This window comes from Penicillium solitum, assembly GCF_028829755.1.
Source record: "Penicillium solitum strain IBT 25940 chromosome Unknown utg000008l_segment0_segment0, whole genome shotgun sequence".
Lineage (NCBI taxonomy): Eukaryota > Fungi > Ascomycota > Eurotiomycetes > Eurotiales > Aspergillaceae > Penicillium > Penicillium solitum.
In genome coordinates, this window is record NW_027072127.1 from 3,098,346 (window position 1) to 3,118,845 (window position 20,500).

At 48.2% G+C, this 20,500-nt stretch overlaps 7 protein-coding genes across 7 annotated transcripts; 3 read left to right on the forward strand and 4 right to left on the reverse strand.

Annotated features, from left to right (window-relative positions):
* Positions 1–514: 514 nt before the first annotated feature.
* On the forward strand, positions 515–1,104 carry N7455_010474 (uncharacterized protein; the record flags this gene model as incomplete). The annotated part of the gene is given in 3 exon segments (XM_065606462.1): positions 515–556; positions 570–679; positions 732–1,104. 3 exon segments carry the CDS (start codon positions 515–517, stop codon positions 1,102–1,104), a joined length of 525 nt encoding a protein of 174 aa, XP_065460425.1.
* Positions 1,105–3,551: 2,447 nt separating this feature from the next.
* On the forward strand, positions 3,552–5,718 carry hemA (5-aminolevulinic acid synthase HemA). The gene is made up of 2 exons (XM_040954836.2): positions 3,552–3,930; positions 3,985–5,718. The coding sequence occupies exons 1-2, from the start codon at positions 3,591–3,593 to the stop codon at positions 5,580–5,582; spliced, it is 1,938 nt and encodes a 645-aa protein (XP_040814611.1). The 5' UTR covers positions 3,552–3,590; the 3' UTR covers positions 5,583–5,718.
* Positions 5,719–6,447: 729 nt separating this feature from the next.
* N7455_010476 (DNA-directed RNA polymerase I subunit RPA49) lies at positions 6,448–8,068 on the reverse strand (the record flags this gene model as incomplete). The annotated part of the gene is made up of 3 exons (XM_040954877.2): positions 6,448–7,479; positions 7,546–7,868; positions 7,930–8,068. The coding sequence occupies 3 exons, from the start codon at positions 8,066–8,068 to the stop codon at positions 6,448–6,450; spliced, it is 1,494 nt and encodes a 497-aa protein (XP_040814727.2).
* A 1,564-nt stretch (positions 8,069–9,632) lies between these two features.
* Positions 9,633–11,567, reverse strand: N7455_010477 (putative MFS transporter; the record flags this gene model as incomplete). Its single annotated transcript, XM_065606463.1, has 7 exons — positions 9,633–10,234; positions 10,288–10,341; positions 10,397–10,753; positions 10,809–10,931; positions 11,009–11,169; positions 11,251–11,425; positions 11,555–11,567. 7 exons carry the CDS (start codon positions 11,565–11,567, stop codon positions 9,633–9,635), a joined length of 1,485 nt encoding a protein of 494 aa, XP_065460426.1.
* Positions 11,568–12,382: 815 nt separating this feature from the next.
* Positions 12,383–13,630, reverse strand: N7455_010478 (NAD(P)/FAD-dependent oxidoreductase; the record flags this gene model as incomplete). The annotated part of the gene is made up of 1 exon (XM_040954827.2): positions 12,383–13,630. One exon carries the CDS (start codon positions 13,628–13,630, stop codon positions 12,383–12,385), a length of 1,248 nt encoding a protein of 415 aa, XP_040814586.2.
* A 3,538-nt stretch (positions 13,631–17,168) lies between these two features.
* N7455_010479 (uncharacterized protein) lies at positions 17,169–18,486 on the forward strand (the record flags this gene model as incomplete). The annotated part of the gene is made up of 2 exons (XM_040954916.2): positions 17,169–17,561; positions 17,620–18,486. The coding sequence occupies 2 exons, from the start codon at positions 17,169–17,171 to the stop codon at positions 18,484–18,486; spliced, it is 1,260 nt and encodes a 419-aa protein (XP_040814583.2).
* Positions 18,487–18,794: 308 nt separating this feature from the next.
* N7455_010480 (uncharacterized protein) lies at positions 18,795–19,247 on the reverse strand (the record flags this gene model as incomplete). Its single annotated transcript, XM_065606464.1, has 2 exons — positions 18,795–18,977; positions 19,107–19,247. 2 exons carry the CDS (start codon positions 19,245–19,247, stop codon positions 18,795–18,797), a joined length of 324 nt encoding a protein of 107 aa, XP_065460427.1.
* Between the last annotated feature and the right edge of the window lie 1,253 nt (positions 19,248–20,500).

A 20,500-nucleotide genomic window follows, 5' to 3' on the forward strand; every position in this document is an offset into this window, starting at 1 on the left:
GATTTGTTCTTTTCTTTTTTTCTCCCCCATTCTACATTGTTCTCTTTTCACACCTTTTTTTCCTCCCTGTTTTGGCTTTTTGACTCGCTTGTATGTTCAATGTTCAAAAAGGGCGCGAGTGTTTTAGTTTGGTTATGAGTGTCAATGTATTGGTTTGATGGACTCTTATGCCCTTGGTTTTTTGGCTTGTTGAAATCGTAGTATTAGATGTTGTAGTGAGGTGTCGTGTGTTTCTTGGGTTAGGGTTATGTTATGAATGGTGAAGGTCAAGTTAGGGTCTATAGGTTTCCAGCCTTGTCTCTCAACCACTTGAAGCTCTCACGACCTAAATCAGAAGGCTCTACTTGCTAGTCTTACACAATGTCCCTGTTCTCTCGCCCCTTAAATATCAACTACTATAGACTCCATCGCCAAGTCAATCTACCTCCTCAAACCCTGCCGCATACAGCGCTTACAATAGAAACAATAGTACTGAAACATCACATCAAGAATACTCCTCATTGTATTTCCCACCATGTCAGATTTGATCTGCCCGTCTTCTGGTCGAACTGGGTTTGTGACTAAAACAGGCGCCCCTGGAGGCCAAGAACAAGAAACCTGGTTATGCGGAGGGAAACCAGACTCTCCCCGATTGGCGTGAAGGCGTGATGTCTCGGCGTGGAACTCCCTCATATCTGAGGTTTGTGTGATGTTTCTCTCACCCTGGTACGACATGGTTGTGCTTTTCTCAGATCGACCAATCCGCCCTCGGTCGGAATTCGGTCTAACTTCGGAATTCGTGGCGTGGACCTCCCGCTTTATCCGTGTTTGTATAACCCGCCGTACTGGATTGTGGTACATATCCTAGTGCGGCAGGGTCAGTGGGTTGTCGGTTTGACCGGGTGGATCTACTATACTCACATTGGTAAGGCCAGAGGCGGTTATATGCCATGCACGCCGGTGTGCAGAAACAGCGGTGACAAAGTCGCGGACGAGGGACCATATATTCTCAGAAACGGCGCGGAGGAGTTCAGGTTCGTAATGGATGTTTTTGATACAATCCAGTCCCTCTTGGCATTTGCCAAAGAGAATTCCATGGTTGTGGGACGTTGTCAAAATGTTTGACAGAGGGCCACCAAGGTAACGATCCGGATCATTGATGGCTTCAAGCGCAGTCCAATCCTCCAGCCGTAGAACACTCGGAACGTTGCCATAGACCTTCCGATATCTCGCCGCTGTGCCTCTGGGTGTTGATCATTGGTATATAGAGTAGACCAGGGCGGCGTACTCCCCGATGGTCATCTCATGGTTGATTGTGGTTTGCGGCACAATCCATTATCCCTTGAAGACCATGGGTGATCATAGATGATATATGTAATGTTGCAAATAATTAGGGGCGGACCTATATATTTGGCTTGTGTCGACGCCTTGATGAAGGTTAGTTATGTCATTCGTGTGATAACGGGTGCTTTAGTGAGATGAAGGGGTCATGGATGAATTCATGGATGAAGCTGATAGAAGGTGCGAGTGCAAGAAGATTCCTTGCTACCTTCCATATGAGAGGGAGCTTTTCCTTTTTTTACATACCCGTCACCTCACTTCTTGATTCACGTAGTTCTGTGTGACTACACATAGCAAGAAGAAGAAGCATGATAGAGGTGGATGAGAGATGGTAGATGAAGATCTACCCACTGTCACTTCTCATCAAATGTTCCTTCGCTCCTCAGTCGCCGTCGAGGTATCCGTCTTTTTCAACAGGGTATATAGATATAGATAGGTTGGGCTTCTTCGGCGTTAGAGGATGAAGGAAGAGAGGTGTATCATCTTCTAACGAAGAAGATCACAGGGGTATTTATAGACCCAGGGAAGCAAGGAACAAGCAAAGCAAAAAGAAGCAAAACAAAGAAGTAAGTGAAGTAAAAGAAAGAAGAAAGAGAAGCAGACTCACGTCTGAGAACCAGACTATCAAATGTCCAGCAAACTGTACCAGCCAAGTGGTTCTTGAATGACGGTGTTTTTCTCTCCCTTTCTCACCTCCAAACTCTTGCTAACTTCACTTTGAGAGTGCCCTTTGGACCCATGCTTCGTATTCTACAGTGGCATTGTCAGAGTCAAGGGGGTGTTTGAATGCCAAAATGAAGTCATCATCCTCCAAACCGACGTAATAGTAGTGGAGAGGCGTGAGAATGATAATGACTTCGGGATGACTGAATTCCGATCTCGAGGAAGGGTTATCCTTCGCCCTGTAGGGGACGCTAAGTCTTGTATGAGGCGATCTGGTTCGATGCGGTCCGTAGCTCACGCGCCAGCGTTTTGAGAAGCAAAAGCTCGAAACCCCTCCCGCTAGAAGGGTGCGTAATAAAGGAATTGGATTCATCGTGCTCTCCATCCAGAAACTATAGTCGGTAGGGTCTTCGACTATAGCGATATCATCGAGCGTCAAATCCTGCATTGCCACATATATTATTCTATCACTACAGACAGATGTGAGTCGCAACTCAGTCAAACAGCGCTAAGCGCATTTGGCATCGCGATGAAGCAAGCAATCGATGAAGCAAGCGTATCCTAGGGACTCCACCTAATTTCTTAAATTTTCCTTCTATGTTGTACTTTTTAACATCTCCTTAGATTATGCATATGCAGTGATCAGATTCTCCCACCAATGTCTCTTTGGTGTTCTCGAGTTCCTTGAAGGGAACTTTCAAAGTCTCTTGTGCACTTGCAATGCCATTTAATGTTGGTACGCTGTATTCCAATAGAGTAATTTGACAGTGAGATAGGCATAACTCAACATTTTAAACTAAAAGTGTGGCCTGGCCGATATCCTTCCTACAAGACTTCAACCAAGGAAATAATATTGATTGAGAGTTGAAGGAACCGAATATGGGATAGCTTAACGAGAATATGTGTTGTACTTTGTAGTCAAATCCCGTGAGAATTGAAGTATCCTCGGAGAGCAAATGGCGTCTGAAGTGGCGAGGGGTCTCGGCATTTACATTGTGGATTACATAATCTTTTTTTTTTCTTCTACCGGGGCCTGGGTCTGACTCCGGGGGTGTTTAAATCCGGCAGAATTCGGAATAAAAAGGCGGGATCGAAAATAAAGCCAATAATACGGTAGAAGTCATGTGGGCGGTAGATTCAGAACTAGTTTCAAAAAGGGAAATTTGTGACATCGATGGGGACTACGGAGTAGGTAGGCCTAATTAGGTAGGCTTGACTCCACCTATTAAGTATGGCATGATCCAAGTAAAACAATCTCCGGGGAGCCAAATTCATCCAAATTATTTACCAAAAGAAAGTGGAGTCAATTTTTAACGGGGTTTGTGTATATTATTGTCATTCTCGTGTTGCCGTTTTCCCCAAGTGGCAAAGCCCGCGGTTGTGAGGCACATCGGGAAGGAATATCCGTACCTCGGGATTTGCCCTGGCCAATCAGAGCTTGTTATATGTAAGCCCTTTAGATCAGTCAGCAGCCCCCACCCAATCGATTTTCCCTCTGGTTCCGCCGGTTTTCGATATGTTAACTTGTACAATCTCCTGAATTGACGGGGATTTTTGTCTTTGGTTTCTTTTTTTTTTCACCCTCATACCTTTGGCTCAATTCCACCATGGAGGCTCTCTTGCAGCAGTCTCGCACTATGTGCCCCTTCCTCAAGCGCACATCCCCCACCACCCTCCGCACTCTCTCAACCGCTACTCGTCCTAGCACCAGCCCGGGAGGCGGAACTATGTCCAACCTGCAGGTTCTGGGTCGCCGCTGCCCTGTCATGAGCAAGGCTCTGGCTGTGCAGAGTGCTCGTCTCAGTGGCACCAAGCGCTTCACCTCGCGCGCCGCCGGGGTCTCTGGAATCCAGTCTATGCGGGTTCCGACTGGCAAGCGCGCGTTGCACACCACTGGTGGTCACCCAGCCAGTCTCGCTTCCGGAGGATACGAGAAGAACGAGCGAGGTAAATTGAGTTTCTGAAGCTTGGGCTTTTGAGCCTTTTCTAATCTGACTACAGAAAACCCTAACTTGGCCAATCCGCTTCGCTCGTCCGCTACCGCCGCCGCCGACGCCGCAGTTCGCGGTCCCCGCCCGGAAGCCCCAACCAACAAGAGGTTCAACTACAATGACTTCTATAACGTGGAACTGGAGAAGAAGCACAAGGACAAGTCCTACCGCTACTTCAACAACATCAATCGTCTCGCCAAGGAGTTCCCTCGGGCCCACACTGCCTCTGCCGAGGAGCGTGTGACTGTCTGGTGCTCAAATGACTACCTCGGTATGGGTCGTAACCAGCAAGTCTTGGATTCCATGCACAAGACTTTGGACACCTATGGAGCCGGTGCAGGTGGTACTCGCAACATCTCCGGTCATAACCAGCACGCCGTCGCCCTGGAGGATACACTGGCCAAGTTACATGGCAAGGAGGCCGCATTGGTCTTCAGCTCCTGTTACGTGGCTAATGATGCGACCCTGGCAACACTCGGCAGTAAGATGCCCGATTGTGTCATCCTCTCGGACAGCCTCAACCATGCTTCGATGATTCAGGGTATTCGCCACTCTGGCGCGAAGAAGATGGTCTTCAAACACAACGATATGGAAGACCTTGAAGCCAAATTGGCCTCCTTGCCACTTGGTACCCCCAAGATTATTGCCTTTGAATCCGTCTACAGTATGTGCGGATCAATTGCGCCCATTGAAAAGATTTGTGATCTCTCCGACAAATACGGTGCCATCACTTTCTTGGATGAAGTCCATGCCGTAGGAATGTACGGCCCTCACGGAGCTGGAGTTGCTGAGCATCTCGATTACGATGCCTACGCATCGCAGGATACAGCTTCCCCTCAAAGCACCAAGGGCACAGTTCAGGACCGAATTGATATTATCACCGGTACTTTGGGCAAGGCCTACGGCTGCGTTGGTGGATATATTGCAGGCTCGGCAGCCATGGTGGACACCATTCGCTCCCTTGCCCCCGGTTTCATCTTCACCACTTCCCTCCCACCAGCAACCATGGCTGGTGCGGATGCCGCCATCCAGTACCAGTCCCAGCAACCCCGGGACCGAGTCCTCCAGCAACTCCACACCCGTGCAGTTAAGTCTGCCTTCAAGGATTTGGATATCCCCGTCATCCCCAACCCCTCACACATCGTGCCCCTCCTAGTCGGCTCTGCCGAGCTGGCCAAGCAGGCCTCCGACAAACTTCTCGAGGAGCACGGAATCTACGTGCAGGCCATCAACTACCCCACCGTTCCCCGCGGCGAGGAGCGTCTGCGCATCACCCCTACTCCAGGCCACGTGAAGCCCCTGCGCGAGCACCTCGTGCAGGCTGTTCAGACCGTCTGGAACGACCTAGGCCTCAAGCGCACCAGCGATTGGAAGAGCCAGGGTGGTTTCGTCGGTGTTGGCGTTGAAGGCGCCGAGGCCGCCAACCTGCCCATCTGGGAGGACGCTCAGCTTGGCCTGCAGGCCGGCGAGACCCTCGAGGGCGCTGTTGCTCGTGAATTCAACGACGCAGCTGCCCAGGCCACCGTGCCATCCCTGAAGGCTGCTACCCCTCTGACCGAGAAGGCTTACTCGGGAATGAACTCCACCCCCGTTGGTGTGGTCGCCTAGAGGAGACGAGTCCCGTCTTTTACACTTCTCGGTTTTTGGGGTAATGCTAGTCGCATTATTCCCGTCCATTCATTTACTATAATATTATGTTGTGCGGACATACATTGATATATGCATCCGTCTTCAATCATACCATTTTATATATTTGTGTCATATCTCCTTGTCTGCTCTTGTTTAAATGATGTAGTCATCTTCCGGCTTGGATTAGCCATGAATTGTGTGTTTGTTGATGCATGCCATTGATTTGGTTTCAAAGACAAGACTAATGTCGGATATACTGCTTATATTTACATCGATCGTGTGTCATTTATTGGGCTCAAGTGGACGAGGTTGAAATGGACAGAGTTGAAGTGGCATTGTATTTCATGTAGGCTTTGGCTTTTTGTAGGATGGAAGTGCGTATTAGTAGCCCTGGAGGAAATGGCCTTTCCCTGTTTGTGTTTAGGGCATTGATATATATACAACCAACCACCTCTGGGTTTGAATAGCATCCACTTCAATTGCAAAGAAGCTATTTCAAATGGTATACCCATTGAAATTGATAGGAAAGTAGCAGTAGATCAAAATTGGGCGAGAAAAAGGGCGATTTAACTGTCTGGTATGCGATACAAGCATATAAGCTAATAGTGACATCCTTTGTTAGCAATTTGTATAAACCCTAATCATCAGACAGACAGGTCCAAGTCTACACAAAAATCAAATTCAAATTCAAAGAAAGAAACGACCAAGTAAATTCTTTTGGCTATGTAACAATGTCTCATTGATATAGAAACAGATAAAAGTAACAATTTTTGAAACACACAAAGCGCCATATATTCCAAGGAAGCTTGACAACTCAAGACCACCAAACCACAAATCAACCCCCCTACTTGCGACCACCACGGCTAACCTTAGGGAACTCAACGGGAACACGCAAGCGAGCAACACGACGCGCATGCGCCTCCGCACGTCCACCCTTAATATTCCACTTCGCGAACTCCGTCTCACGAGGCTTATCAATACGACAACCAAGCTCGCGGAAGTACTGGTGAATAGTATTGGGATCAAGACGCAGATCATCACGCAGATCAGAAGGATCGGTCGCAAGCTCATTGGGCGCATTACCACCAAGCGAGCTAGAACCACCGTCGCGCGCCGGCTGAGGCGGGATATGCAACGAGAGTGCACAGATAGTAGTGTGCAAGAGCGTGAAGTCATTCTTGGAGACGTAGCCACCGCTAGGGGCAAAACGACGACGAACAGCATCGATAACAGACTCCGGGAGCAGATCCGTGGAAGCAGGCTCTGGAGGAGCGCCGGGCTTGGGCTTCGTGACGGAGGATCCGGTGGTGTTTGATAGGATGCGACGGAGGTCTTCGCGGGGTGGGAGACGCTTGCTGCCGGGGCCACCGCCCTTGGCATTCGCGCCTGCGTTTTTGAGCGAGCGTCCGAACTCGATGAGAAGCTGGATGAAGCGGAGGACTTGGAGGTGGGTTGTGTTGTCTGAGTTGACGACTGCGCCGACGCGGTTCGAAACGTAGCGGGAGACGGTTGTCACGCCGAGACCGGCTTCCACTTGTGTCTTCCACTCGTCTACGCCGTTTAGTTGGCTGAGGGTTGAGTGGCTTCCTGGGACGAGGGTCTCGATTGTGTAGACGTCGGAGGGGTGCGAAACGGCGAGGTTCGGGGTTGGGAGGGGCTTCGCGGCTTGCACTTCGGCTTGCATGGCGAGGGCCTTGGCGAGGCCGGAGGCTGTGTTTGCCGGCAGCGAGGAGATGAGGGCTGCGCCGGCTTGTGGGACGGCGCCGGCGGGGGCGTTGGAGAGTTGGGCGTTCTCGGCCATGGATTGTACGGCCTTGCGGGATTGTTTGGTTCCGAAGGTGTTGGTTAGGGCGGTGCGTTGGGCGCGCATGGTATTCTGGTGGTGGTGGTGGTGTTTGTTAGTTGGATGTTGATATATGGAATTGTCGATGGGGGGACGTACCATCTCTTCGTCTGAGTCTTCCTCGGACTTGCGGCTTCTCACTGCTCCTCGCAGTGTCGCTCGTCGTACCTCCACGACCTTCCATGTCTTGCGCTCTGGGTCGATGACTGCGACATAGTGCTTCACATGCGAGTCGGTGTCGTCTCCTGTGCCTTCACGGCCGACAAAGTCCAGCTTAGCGTGGTCTGAGGACTGCAGCAGCATCTCTGAAGAGACGATGCCCGGGTTCCGAGTTGACGCCGCAGACTTGGAGACATTGCCGCGGCTTTTGATATATGGGTTCCAGCGGAGGGATGTCGAGCTTTGGAGACCGGGTGTGTCGGCTATAGTGTAAAAACCCAATTAGAGAACGTTCACGGTATGGAGGAAAAGCCTTCCACTCACCAATTACCGGTGCCAGCTCGCTCTTATCTTCAACAACGCTGGCGGCCAGCGCGGGCAGCTGGTGCAGCGCAGGCTTTTTGCTTGGACGGCCATTGTCCGATGAGCGCTTGCGCTTGTGTTCTGTTTTATTGGACGGCATTATGGCGTTAAAAACGAGAAGCAAAAGATCGTAGCTCTCGAGAATCGGCTTCAGCGCGGTGAAATAAAATGTCTGGACTTGTCTGGCAGAAAATTTTACGAGCGGAGACCAGGCAAGCGGTGAGTCTACGGCTTTCCGCACAAAGGAATATTGACGTACATTGAGCGTCAAGCTGGTGTCGATGGGATATGCAGATAGCTACGAACATTTGAAGGCAGCTGAAAATAGCTACTCAGGTGACAGTGATGATCCGGTTACAGGTTTACGTTTACAATGAATAAAAAAAAATATTGCACTCATCAAGTCATCGATTCATCTGCAGTAGCTAAACCAAGACCTCCGAGTTATTCCATGGATTTTTGATAAACTCCCGGAAAAAAACCTCTCCACAACTTTTGACCAGCCCGAAGGAAGGCCGTAAAGATAATGAGAATTGACCAGTCACTCCAATGCCGTGCTCAAAGATCGATGGGTTGCACCGATCCTCCAACATCCACCTAAACACAGGAGCCCCTCCGAGTAATAACCATGCATGACATCAGATCGTAGACGTGAATGAATCCGAGGTGTTGGAAAGTGGGTAGACTGTTGTTGTAACAGCGGATTCCGTCAATTCGATCTGCGATTTCTTCTGAAGATAGGTCGGAAATCTTGTCCGTGCAGGTAACTCGTTGGAATGAGGGGCGTGTCACGAAGAAACGAAAGTCGCAACGTCGCGTCGTCAATTGTCGTGTTCAGCGTTCAAACATGAGCTCGAGCAAGGAGAGCTGAGATGGAGGGGGCGAGTAGTTTATTTGCTGGTTTGGGAATTAGTATTTCGGTTCCGTCGATTGGAAGCTCAATGGCCTTTTCGCAAGACCATCGGCGCACAATGGAAGTGACTTACGATCTGGCACGCATCTTTCTGCGCTTGCGCTTGAGACGGCGAGTGCGCTTCTTTCTCCACTTAGCTCTCATCTTCAAACTGTTGACTGGGTTAGTGCATTGCTCTCGAGGTTATTATAAGCTTCTGGAAAGCCACTCACGATTTCGAGGATGAAACAGAGATAGTAGAAAGAAAGATGAAGTGAGGGCGGCCTGAGATGCATTTACGTACAGTGCGGCTGACTCAGCCGCGCTCGCTTAGGCCCCACACGTGACACCTCAAGCTTCCATCTGTGACGACACATGACTATGCCAGATTAGGAAATTTGATAGGGTTTCACTCCATAGATGTGTTGGGCTTGCAAACTATTTGAAAATAATTTATGTAACATACGAAGTACGAGTGGAGATTGTAGGGTAATGACGTTAGTACAATTCAACATTCACGAGAAGAACAATGCCATTACTATTATTGAATAACATATCTTGTATAATATAGCTCCGGAATAGAACCCGCGAGGCTTTTGATGCCAATGGCCAATGTTTCCGCTTGGGTATAACCAGTCGTACGTTAATTAGAGAAATATACCAAAATCTTCATCACTCATAGAGCTTCGCAAAATCTGCAAGAGGAGATCCACAAAAGTAAAATGAGAAAAGACCCGTCATCCAAAAGTATCTATCCAACCCGGACATTTTCTCAGTAAGTGTACCGATATGTGGGCGCCAAATCGCCCAGATATTCCTCTTCATCCTCGGGGATGGTAGCAGGATCAACAGCAGCGCGGTCACGTTTCTTGTTTTCAAACCACAGGGCTGCCATGTAGAGCGCGCATGCCAGACCGGCGAGACAAATGAACGAGAGACAAATGATATACCCGGTTCGGAAATCCGTGACGCCATTCTTTACAACAAAAGAATACGTAGCGATGATTCCACCGATATTGCCGAAGCCAATCTGCCATGCGGTTCCCACGCTGCGTCGATGATGCCCACCCAAATTCATGGAGAACCAGCATACAATGACGGGCATGGCGCTGTAACAGCCACTGGTGAGCATGAAAAGAGCGCCATACTGCGCGCTATTATTGTTATGGATTGTCAGAAGCATGATAAATCCAATAAGGGCGATTGCCATTGGAATCAAGGTGAAAACGAATCGGTGTCGCAGTCGGTCAGAGCAGAAAGCGACTACCATTGAGAAGCCGAATGCTGCAGCCCAGGGAGGAATGGAGTATAGCTGGGTTTTGATCGCACTGTAACCGTAGGTCTGGATAATCGACGGCGCGAAGTATGCATATCCTGCATGAGAGTGAGCGATAACTCAGAGGGTAACAAGGATGTGATTTATTTACCATATGCTGGGACAATCAAGCCGAAGTACATAAAGCCTCCGATAAAGACCTTGTCTGGGGGAAGTCAGCGCGCTGCAATTGAATGCAAGAGTATTCGAGCTATACTTACAGTCCTTGAACACACCGAAAACCTCGCGCTTGCCCATGTGAACGTTGTGAGCAGCCTTGCCGACATCCTTGGCCAACTTAGCACGCATGTATGTGCGCTCTTCCTCATTCAGCCACTTAACATCCTCGGGGAAATCAGCAATGAAGAAGAACAGGATGATCGCGACCACACTGGTCAAAATGCCCTCGATAATGAACACCCAGCGCCAGCCACTGTAGCCGCGCATGCCATCCATCTTTGCGATTCCACTGGCAAGCAGACCACCGAAGGCGCCGGCCAGGGAAGTGGAGCTAAAGAAGAAACTGAAACGCTTTTGAGCCTCAGAGCGCGTGTACCACATGCCCAACAGATAGAAACCTGGCGATCGCAATTAGCACCTGCCTTGGGAGTCATCGTTAATATTTGCACTTACATCCAGGGAACATGCCAGTCTCAAAGACACCCAAAAAGAATCGAGTGGCCATCAATCCACCCCAGTTCTGTACCAGACCCTGGAAGAGCAAGACCAACCCAAACATGAACATACATCCCGACACTAAATTCGAATTAACAAGCTACTCTAACCAAAATTGCGCTTAATCGAACGGGGCGCAAAGGGACCAAAACACTGACGCCAGACATGGGGCTTCAACTTCTTGAGCAGAATATTTGACGGAATCTCAAAGATAATATATGGAACGAAGAAAATCGTGAGCGCGGTGTTATATTTTGTTCCATCGATGATGTTCAAATCCTCTTTCAGCCCGAGAATAGCGGCATTGCTAATATTAACTCTAGAGGTCGATGATGATGTCAGATATCCGTCGACAAGCAATGTCTGGTCGCACCCGTGGACGACCCAATGGTAAGCTTACCGATCTAAAAAGGCAAGCAAATACAAAATGCACAGACAGGGTAGGATGTGCCAATCGACCTTGGCTTGCAACTTGCGCGCGGTGGTAGTGGTGAGAGGAGGCAGGTCGAAGTCCGCGTCGGAACTGACCTGACTTTCACCCTTGTCGGCGGGTTGTTCGCTATAGGGGGGCAATTCTGTGTAGGAAACAAGCAAACGGTTAACATGAGTTCAAAGGGGACGATGCGCTGGCGCGCGCTGAGTCACTAAACCCTAAAAAGGACGAAAGAAAGAAACCCGGGGTAGATGTATAGGATCGAACATACCTGAGACGCCCATGATAGGATGTGAATTGCGCTGGGATGCGCAATTGCTTGGAAGGACAAAAATAATAGGGAAGAAAGAAAGAAAGGAAGGAAGGGGGAGTTTTGACTTTTTTGAGTCAAGCACAGGTTCTCCGATATAGGGATGTTACCGAGGTGCTACGCTAGATGCCGGGGGGGCCTTAAACGTGGGGTAACTTCCGCAGTCCCGGCGAGGATAGTCAAAGCTGAAAGAGTAAAATGGATAATCTTGGCGACTTGGAGGATTTGAATTATAAAAGGTGATTCATCCCTGGTCGATCGCAGCCCGATCTCGGCCTATAGCGCGCCGATATGCATTCCGGATTTTTAATTTTCTTTTTTTTTTTTTGCTTTTTCTTTTTTTCAATTTCAATTGCTTATTTAGGATCGGCAGATGTACGGAGTAGCTTTACTCTTTTGAATCTTATTTTCCCCTTACTCCATGTATAGAGTACTCTGTGCTTAGAATTCCTTTCTCCTTCCAAGCCTCCAAGCTTGTTTCCCCGCAAAATAGCTCACCAATCACGTGTTCAGTGATAGGGGTCTTCGGCCCGATTAAATATCCACTTCGCCCGCCAGTGCGGGGTGTATGGAGGTGTCTGCTTATTTTGTTGAGTTCGCTTATTTTATTATTATTGACAGGTGGATTGGGTTAATCTATCCATGATAGAGGTAGTCGGGGAAAGATATGACTCTCCTCTTTGACATTATCTTATTAGTTAAAATCTGTGATATTGACTGAATAGCAGGCAAATATATTAACCACGACCCTGACCTCGGCAGAGGAAAAAAAAAAGAAACAAGAGATGTTCACGACTCTTTGGCCCACTGCCCGCCACTCCACAAGTCCCCCGTGGTCCACAGCCAATAGTCCCGGCCTTTGATCAGCCACACGAAGAGGCCGGGCAACTGGAAGCCCATGGCGGCGCCCACTCCCCTGCTCTTTCCAATTGGCACAAGCTGAGTTTCACGAGTGTCCTCCTTGAAAACACGATCGACGCCAACGGTACTTTCCTCCTTCCCCTCGGCAATAAACAAATCCCGTTTAATATTCGCACACAGAATGGGGACTGTATTCAAGATATTGTGTACCGCCGGACGCGCATGCGATCCCACATCACCAATCACGTAGACTCGCGCACCAGCTTTATCCACACGTAAGGTGGATACATTGGTCTCTACCGAGCCATTAGCCGTCAACAGGGATTCATGAATAAAGCCGGTATTAGCCACAGCGCCGGTAGCGGGGATATAAAGGTCAGCTTCGAGTGTTTTGCCATCTTCTAAGGTCACTGTCGCACTGGTCGTCAGAGCACTTTCAGTCCCTGCACCAGTTGGTGTGACAGTTGCAACGCGTGAGCCCGTGACAACCGTCACGCCAACCTGTGCGAGGAAGTTCTCCGCCTTCTTCGCGATCGCGGGTCGCAAGACTGGAAGGATCTTCGAGCCCGCCGTCACCAGGGTAATGGTGACCTTGGGATTCTCCAGTTTAGAGCTGAACCAGCCGGCGCGACCATTGAGATATTCGCCTAGCTCACCGGCTGTCTCTACACCGGCTGGACCTCCGCCCGCGATGACAATGTGTTTGGCGTTGGGGAGAGCTTCGCGGAAGGCTTTCCAGGTAGCGCGCAGGGACTCAGAGTCGCTGTTCAGCCCTAGTAAGGGCGACGCGGTGGATGTACCGGTGGCGATGACAAGCGCATGGTATGCAATCTTCTCGGTACTGCCGTCTTTGAGGCTCGCAGTGACGTAGCGGTCGTGGTGGTCGAGCTTCGTCACAGTACCTTGGATGAAACGAAAGCTGTCCTTCGGGTACTCCTCGAACTGCTGGGGTACACCGACGAAGAGCTTCTCCTGAGGGAACATGTCATCTGAGATCAATGCACGAGGACAGGCCGGGCGACATATGGCCTGCGACGAGGTGCTGATGAGAATAACTCGATAGCTAGCCTTGTTGGGTAGCTGAGGGACGACATGTTTGAGAAGATAGTGCGCGGTGGATATGCCCCCGTAGGAACCGCCCAGGACAACCAGGTTCTTGCTAGAATCTTGAGACATCGTTCTTGGGTAATGGACTTTCGTGAATTGTAGAAGCCCGATGGTTTAAGATGTAGGAAATCGGGGACCAGAAGAAGCTGCTACGCATTACTTATATTTCAATTACCGATCCCAAGCTCCCCCCCTCTAGGTCCCAGCTTCTATCGCGGCTTTTTGCTATATAATGTTGAGGCGTACCGTACCATGATACTGATTGGTTGATTGGCTCGGTCTCTCGGGCTTCACATCACCGGCTTACATAGAGTATGCTGCCCTATCGTGATTTCCAATCGTATAAAAAAGGAATCGTGAAAGGCAAAATCTCGGTGAAATAAATTAAACTGCTTTGGTCTAGAAATATTAGAGCCATTCAGCGAAGGAGAATCCTTCTGCCAGCAGGATCCATCAGGGCACTCCCGTGGAGCTAAAATATATACTTTGTAAACAAATATATGCTAGTCTGTATTAGGTGGAGCGGTTTTTGATTCAGCTGAATAGTATCTCTATTAGAATGTCTCTAATAATTGAAACGTTGTGCGTGGATGAATTGTCAATGCCTGGAACTTCAGGTCAGTAGTCTAGGGTAACGTAATCGGTAAGCGAGCCGGCCATGTAAGCCAGCCGGCCACCCAGCCTAATATATTAATTTTAAATGCATTTATCTCAACCACAACGCCATTAAATTAATTCAACTAGCTGGTTTCTCTATCTGGACATGTCTCTCTTCTATGCCCTGGCAATCTACATATTCCACATGCTCGCCCGGCCCGTACAGATTGTTGTAAACCTTGCGAAACCTGCTCACGATAGGTATTGATACGCATTACTTGGGTCTCAAATGGCTCTGCACGTAGCTCACGAACCTCCTGGACTGAGAGATCCCCTTCGTGGACGATAGTCCTAGTAGACCGAGTCCGTTTTTGCTTCTGCTTCTCGTTGGCGGCGCGTAAATCGCCAACTTCCTTCTCAAGAAATGCGGCGGATTGCATAGTGATTTGGCATGCCTTTAAAACCTGGTTTATAGCGGAATTGAGAGGACTTGGGGGGCTCCTTGATCTTGTACGAAGCAATGCTTTAATTGACGAAGCTTGTTTTTGTAATTGGATGTAATTCGAGGGCGTTTTCGGGTCCCAATCGCTTCCCCTACTCGGAGGGGGGGTAGGGGTTCGAAGACGAATATTTAGCTTTGAGATCACTCGATCAGGCGCAAATGGTATTAAACCAGCGGCTCTAAAGCTATTTTTAATCGTCTCCGATTTAAAAGCTTCAATTCGTGCGAGGGGGTATGCTTCGAGGAAGTCAAGTTTATCAATATGATTGATCCCGCTCCGCATCTTCATCTCAACCATCCGGCTATATGATCGTTTTAATACCGCAAAACAGCCGATATCAAGAGGTTGTAAAAGATGAGATGAATGCGCTGGCATACAGATTGGTATAACCTTATTTTGCTCACAAATCTCGTCGAATTTCGGGGTTAAATGGCTTCCATGCCCATCAAGTATTAAGAGCCGATATATCCCCTTCGTACGCGAAGAAGTCGTCGGAATAAAGAGCTTTTTAAGCCAGCGAAGTCCAATTTCATCAGAAGTCCAACCGTTCGGACTAACTTCAAATCGCCAATCTTCCGGGAGGCCGTCAAACCATGATTCAATAAAGACTTTGCCTTTAAAAATAATACACGGAGGGAGGGCCCAACCCGAAGCATTTATACATTCGATAGCAGTCACCCATTCACGATTTCCAGGTTGTAAAAGCGAGCGCCGACCGTAATATTCACTCCTCGTAATCACTTTCGCCGTAGAGATCAATCCCATCGCAAAACCCGTCTCATCAAAGTTATAAACGTCGTCGGGATCGATTCCAAATTGAAGAATTGTTTTTTGGACAAGATCAAACCACTCTCCAATAACTTTCGGGTCTTCGCATTTCGCACGCTCATAATTATAGCGTCTCGAGAATCGGGAGGAGAGGAGAGGATGCCGTTTCACAAAGTTATATACCCATTTCTCGCCAACCGAAATAACCGGGGTAGTTCCACGTTTTTCGAGAAGAAGATTCGCCATTTCTCGAACAGTAGAAGGACGGGGGGGAGCTCCACGTAGATCCATAGAAAGAATCCATTTTTCAAGAGATTCCTCCTCGATTTCCGTCAATTTAGATGAATTTGCGCGAGAAATCGCGCGATTTTGGTGGCCCCGTAATCGGTCTTGAAGCGTTGAACGTGGTATATTAAAACGGCGCGCCACTTCGCGAATTGAAGAGATTTCTTTATTCTTGAAAGCCTGGATAGCTAACAGAATCCTACCCTCTTGCTCTATTGAATTTCTAGAGGATTGGGAGCGAATTGGTGGCATAGTGGGTGGTTGAACTAACTAAGTGCTAAATCATGGACGCGTTTTGGGTTGGGTGGCCGGCTGGCTTACATGGCCGGCTCGCTTACCGATTACGTTAACCAACCAACCAACCATGTAGTTAGTTGGTAGCAAGCTTTAAGAATTATTCTCTCTTCAATCACCCTTCTTTTTTCTGGCCTTTCGCCTGTTATACTTAATTTGTTTCTATATACGGAGTAGACAGGAAAATCTCCGTCTTCCCGAGACGAGCAAAAACAAAAAGCAAATATTGTTGGGCAGCCTCTCTACCCAAAAAGAGAACGGGCAGGTGCAACCAATCACTTGTCTAGGTAGAACACAAGCGACAAGCCATAGTGCACGATAACACAAAATGGCAGACAACAGTGACATTTCCATGACCTAAATTTCCTTGCTCAAATTCTCATGTTCAACGTTTTCCAGATGTCTTCTGATTTTCAGCTTCGGTCGGTGGGCCTTGTTCAACAATGGGGTCATCCGAGACGACAACCCTGATACGAACATCGACAAGCTTGCATTGATTTAATATGATAAAAAGGCCCCCTAACAATTACTACAAGAATCTAGGTGAAGACTCTAGAACACAACTCTAAGAACCCACGAGGATCGGTTTTACTAGTCATGATCTCATCCGCTACTATCTCAACACACTTTGACTTCATGCAGTGGTATCTTCTACTCCGTACTTCCGTAATATCTGTATTCAGCCTCAAAATGTGGCCGTCCCCTGTCATATTATGGAAAATGTGAACTATTGAATCCCAACGGGGGTATCCTTGTCTAGCGTTGGAGGATCGACCCGAAGTGGCCCCCTGTTAATCAAAGAACTGGACCGCAAAGTGGTTTTTTGGAGATTTAAAAAGCAAATTGGAGGCAACCTCGAGGCTTTGTTCGTTTATGTCAAAGGATGCATGAAACCCAGGGGCTTTGGTCATATACCCAATCCTTGGCCTGATGCAGCCTTATGTTTGCTATTCTGCTTCCACGTTTCTCTCTCTCTCTCTTTTCTTTCTCTCGTTTGTCATATTTTATTTCTGTCACTTCGAACATACAACTTGAATCTTTAAGCTTCCTTCTATGTGTCATTTTCCCCCCATCAAATGAGTCGACAGTAATTATTCCATTATTCCTTGAATCGGGCTTCAAGTCACCATTCTCTGCGGTTTCTCTTTTACTACTATCACATGAGCTTTAAAAGAACCAGGATGCAGGCACCTAGATCCTTATTTACTCGTCGTGGAGCTTGTATAACATTTATTATCTTCATATGGTTCCTCTTTTATCATCTTCCAGACCCTCCTTCCACCCAGAACAATACCCGCGCAGACCGACCGCCCCCAGAGCATCAAGTAGAGGACACGCCCCGATTTCTTTACCGCTCTCCCTTTCGAAACAACCCAGATGTTGAATATGAAAAACAACTATCAGAAGCCCTGGAGGAGATTGAAGAGGCCGTATTGGCAAGTCAGGAAAGCAACATATCCGAAGATAGAATCTGGCAGATAGCGAAAAATGAAAAGCACAGAGGGGACGACTCAATAGTATTTGAGGGAAAGCATAAAGAGTGGAAATACACTGTAAGTACTCTGATCGGATCATACATAACTTGGTTGACTTCCACTAAAAACCCCAAAGTTAGTCAGTGATAAAAAGGCCATCGAGTTCGTGACCAACGAACTATCCGCCATCCCCGAAATCGCGACCATATACAAATCGTATCCTCGAAATGTCCTCCGAGCAGACCTCCTCAGATACCTCCTTCTCTGGTACTACGGAGGCTTCTACGCAGACATTGATGTCTTCCCCGCCCGCACCATCAAGACCTGTCCAGCCCTAGAGCCCTTCTTCGCACTCCCACCCGACGAATACACAGAAAGCACTCATCCCGATGTATCGCTCGTGGTTGGAATTGAAGTTGACGAGCCATACGCTTCACAACAATTCATGCGCGACTGGCACTGGACAAGAAGCTACGGACTGATCCAGTATACAATGTATGCACCGCGACGTTTCAGTCCGCTTCTCCGCGAAACCATCGTGCGGGTCTTGTCACATACCAGGCAATACAACAGTCAACATAACAGATTCTTCCGCAGTCCGGCGTATGACGAGAAGACTATATTAGGAGTCACAGGACCTGATGTCTTCACGGATGCTATTCTTGATACACTTTCCTCTTCGCTGCCTTCGACACATCCGTTCGTTCAGAAATCTGTCGACGCAGATGCTGATATAGGGGATCTTCGATCTCCTGAACTTGGGGACTTGAACGAACGGGTAACGTGGGCCCCGTTCCATAGACTCCGGGATCCTGTCTGTATTCAGGCTGATGAGGCTGCCCCGGATAAATCTATGGGTGGATTATGCGTGTTGCCTATCAGTGTTTGGGGGAATGGACAGAGACATAGTCAGGCGGGAGGGTTTAATCATCCCAACGCGTGTGTCAATCATCGATTTGGGCGGACGTGGAAGAAGGGGTGGTGGGAGTATATATTTGGGTGAAGTGTTCATTGTTTGATCTGGGTTTGGTCGTCGAATTGAGATCCTCCGCATAAATTGGATGAGAGAATTTCTTCCTCATGGAATTAACTTCTTCGCCTTTGTTTGAATGTCACTGGAAGGTACCTAGGTATATCGTAGATGAGATCAGAGATATAAAGCAATCCGGTATAAGTGAATGTATTGACAAGGAAGAAAATAAAAGAACTGTAGGAGCCCTTTACTACTATGAGAAAATTCAAACAGCATTAAGCCTAGCGAAAGCGAAAATGCTAAATCTGCCAACTCCCTGCTTCGACCCCTCTAAGAAATCATTTATAGCACTGGCAGCCTTCCTTGTCGGGATTCTGGCAACGAGCCTGGTCGACAGAACAACCCCCACAGAATGCACACGTATCAGGAGCATAGCAGTTTCCTTCTCCTACAACACAGCTTCCATGATGACCCACACACTTGGTGCACGCGTTAGTTCCTCGACCCTCAAGATCTCTTGCCTAAAATGAACAAGTTAGAAAAATTCCCTTCCCTGGCAATAGGAGTGAATTGGCAATGTACCTGGGTCAAGCTTTGCTGTATAGAGTTAGTCACTGTATGTAGGAGGATTGGAAGGATCGAAGACTTACTGGTTCTCCATAGAAAATATCCTCGCCAGATTGGTAAATTTCGAGCTCCACGCCGTTAGCAGCAAAAAGGCCACTCTTTGCGGCCGATGCGTTGGCAACAAGAAGAGCGAGGACTGCAGTGCCTTGGAGGAATAGTCTCATTTTGGAAAGAATTCGATGGTTTGAATTGAAGGTAAAGAGATGGATGTATTTGGGCTTCTTCGGGGACGTATGGAATTGAGGTAGACTTGTACAACTGAGGTTGATGGCCACCTGGGCCTTTTTATATCTTGAAGTTGTCGATCCAAAATATGATTGCTCCCTTCTGCTCGCAAGCTGGATATGCAATCCTTCTGCTTAGCCCCCTTGCAATGCAATCCTTCGATGTATTACGTGTATGTCTGCCTTGGCGATTGTGGGGTGGAATTGGGCATTGGTAGATAACAGTAGACCTGAGAGCCTCGGATTCTGAAGTAGACGGACAAATATCTGGGGATTGTCAACTCGTAAACCTAACTCGGTACTCGGCAGGCCTTTTGCTTTTTCTGAATAGTACAATTTGTGTTTCATTGGCCATGTACATGGCACTCTAGCTGTTTCCTGTTATCTCTGACTAAAGGATTCTGACTTATCTCTAGTCTCCTGGGATCCGCCTGGAATGAAATTGGACTGGTCTTGTGATGCAAGTTCCTTTTAAACCGTATTGAATGACTCGTAACTGATCCCCTGTCAGATATTTGGAACTCTCGAGAATATAGACCGCTCACACGGAGTAGACGATTCAAGCATTCAATACACTACAAGAAGGTTATTTGAACGACCCAAAAGAAGAGCCTACTCTTCAAACTCAAGATGGAGCAAGCTATGTATAGCCGTTCCGATGATTGCCGGTGTTGCAGGAACGTGTCGTTAAAATGAAAAGCTACGGAGTACAGGCATATTAATACGAGTGATCCGCAACGAAAAAGCAACGGAATTCAGCTCTAGGGCTGAGGGTATGGCCTAAGTCTCCGAATGCATCCAATAGAAGCTCTTGAACCACAGACTGACACGAAACCAGGCTCAACTTGACGCTGGCCATGTGGGGACAGCAACACAAATAACGGATGCCCGCATATGCGGCTTACTTTGTAGCGAGGCAATTATGCAGAGATCTGCACCTTTTGTTCCTTTAAAATTGATGGAGAGCCCCCAGAAGTAGAGATTACCCCGTTCTTGCAGAGCCTTACCAAATTAGTCCGATCTGCATGTAAGCCTAGTAAGTACCTGCGATGTACGGGGTAGCCCTCCATCGTGATCTAGGCTAGGCATCATAGTATTAATTGGTGTTTATACCACTAATACGCTATTCTGTAGTCAGGAGAGAAATGCAAGATGATAATGCCAAGTGATAAGTGTCCCGCAAGTAAATTGAA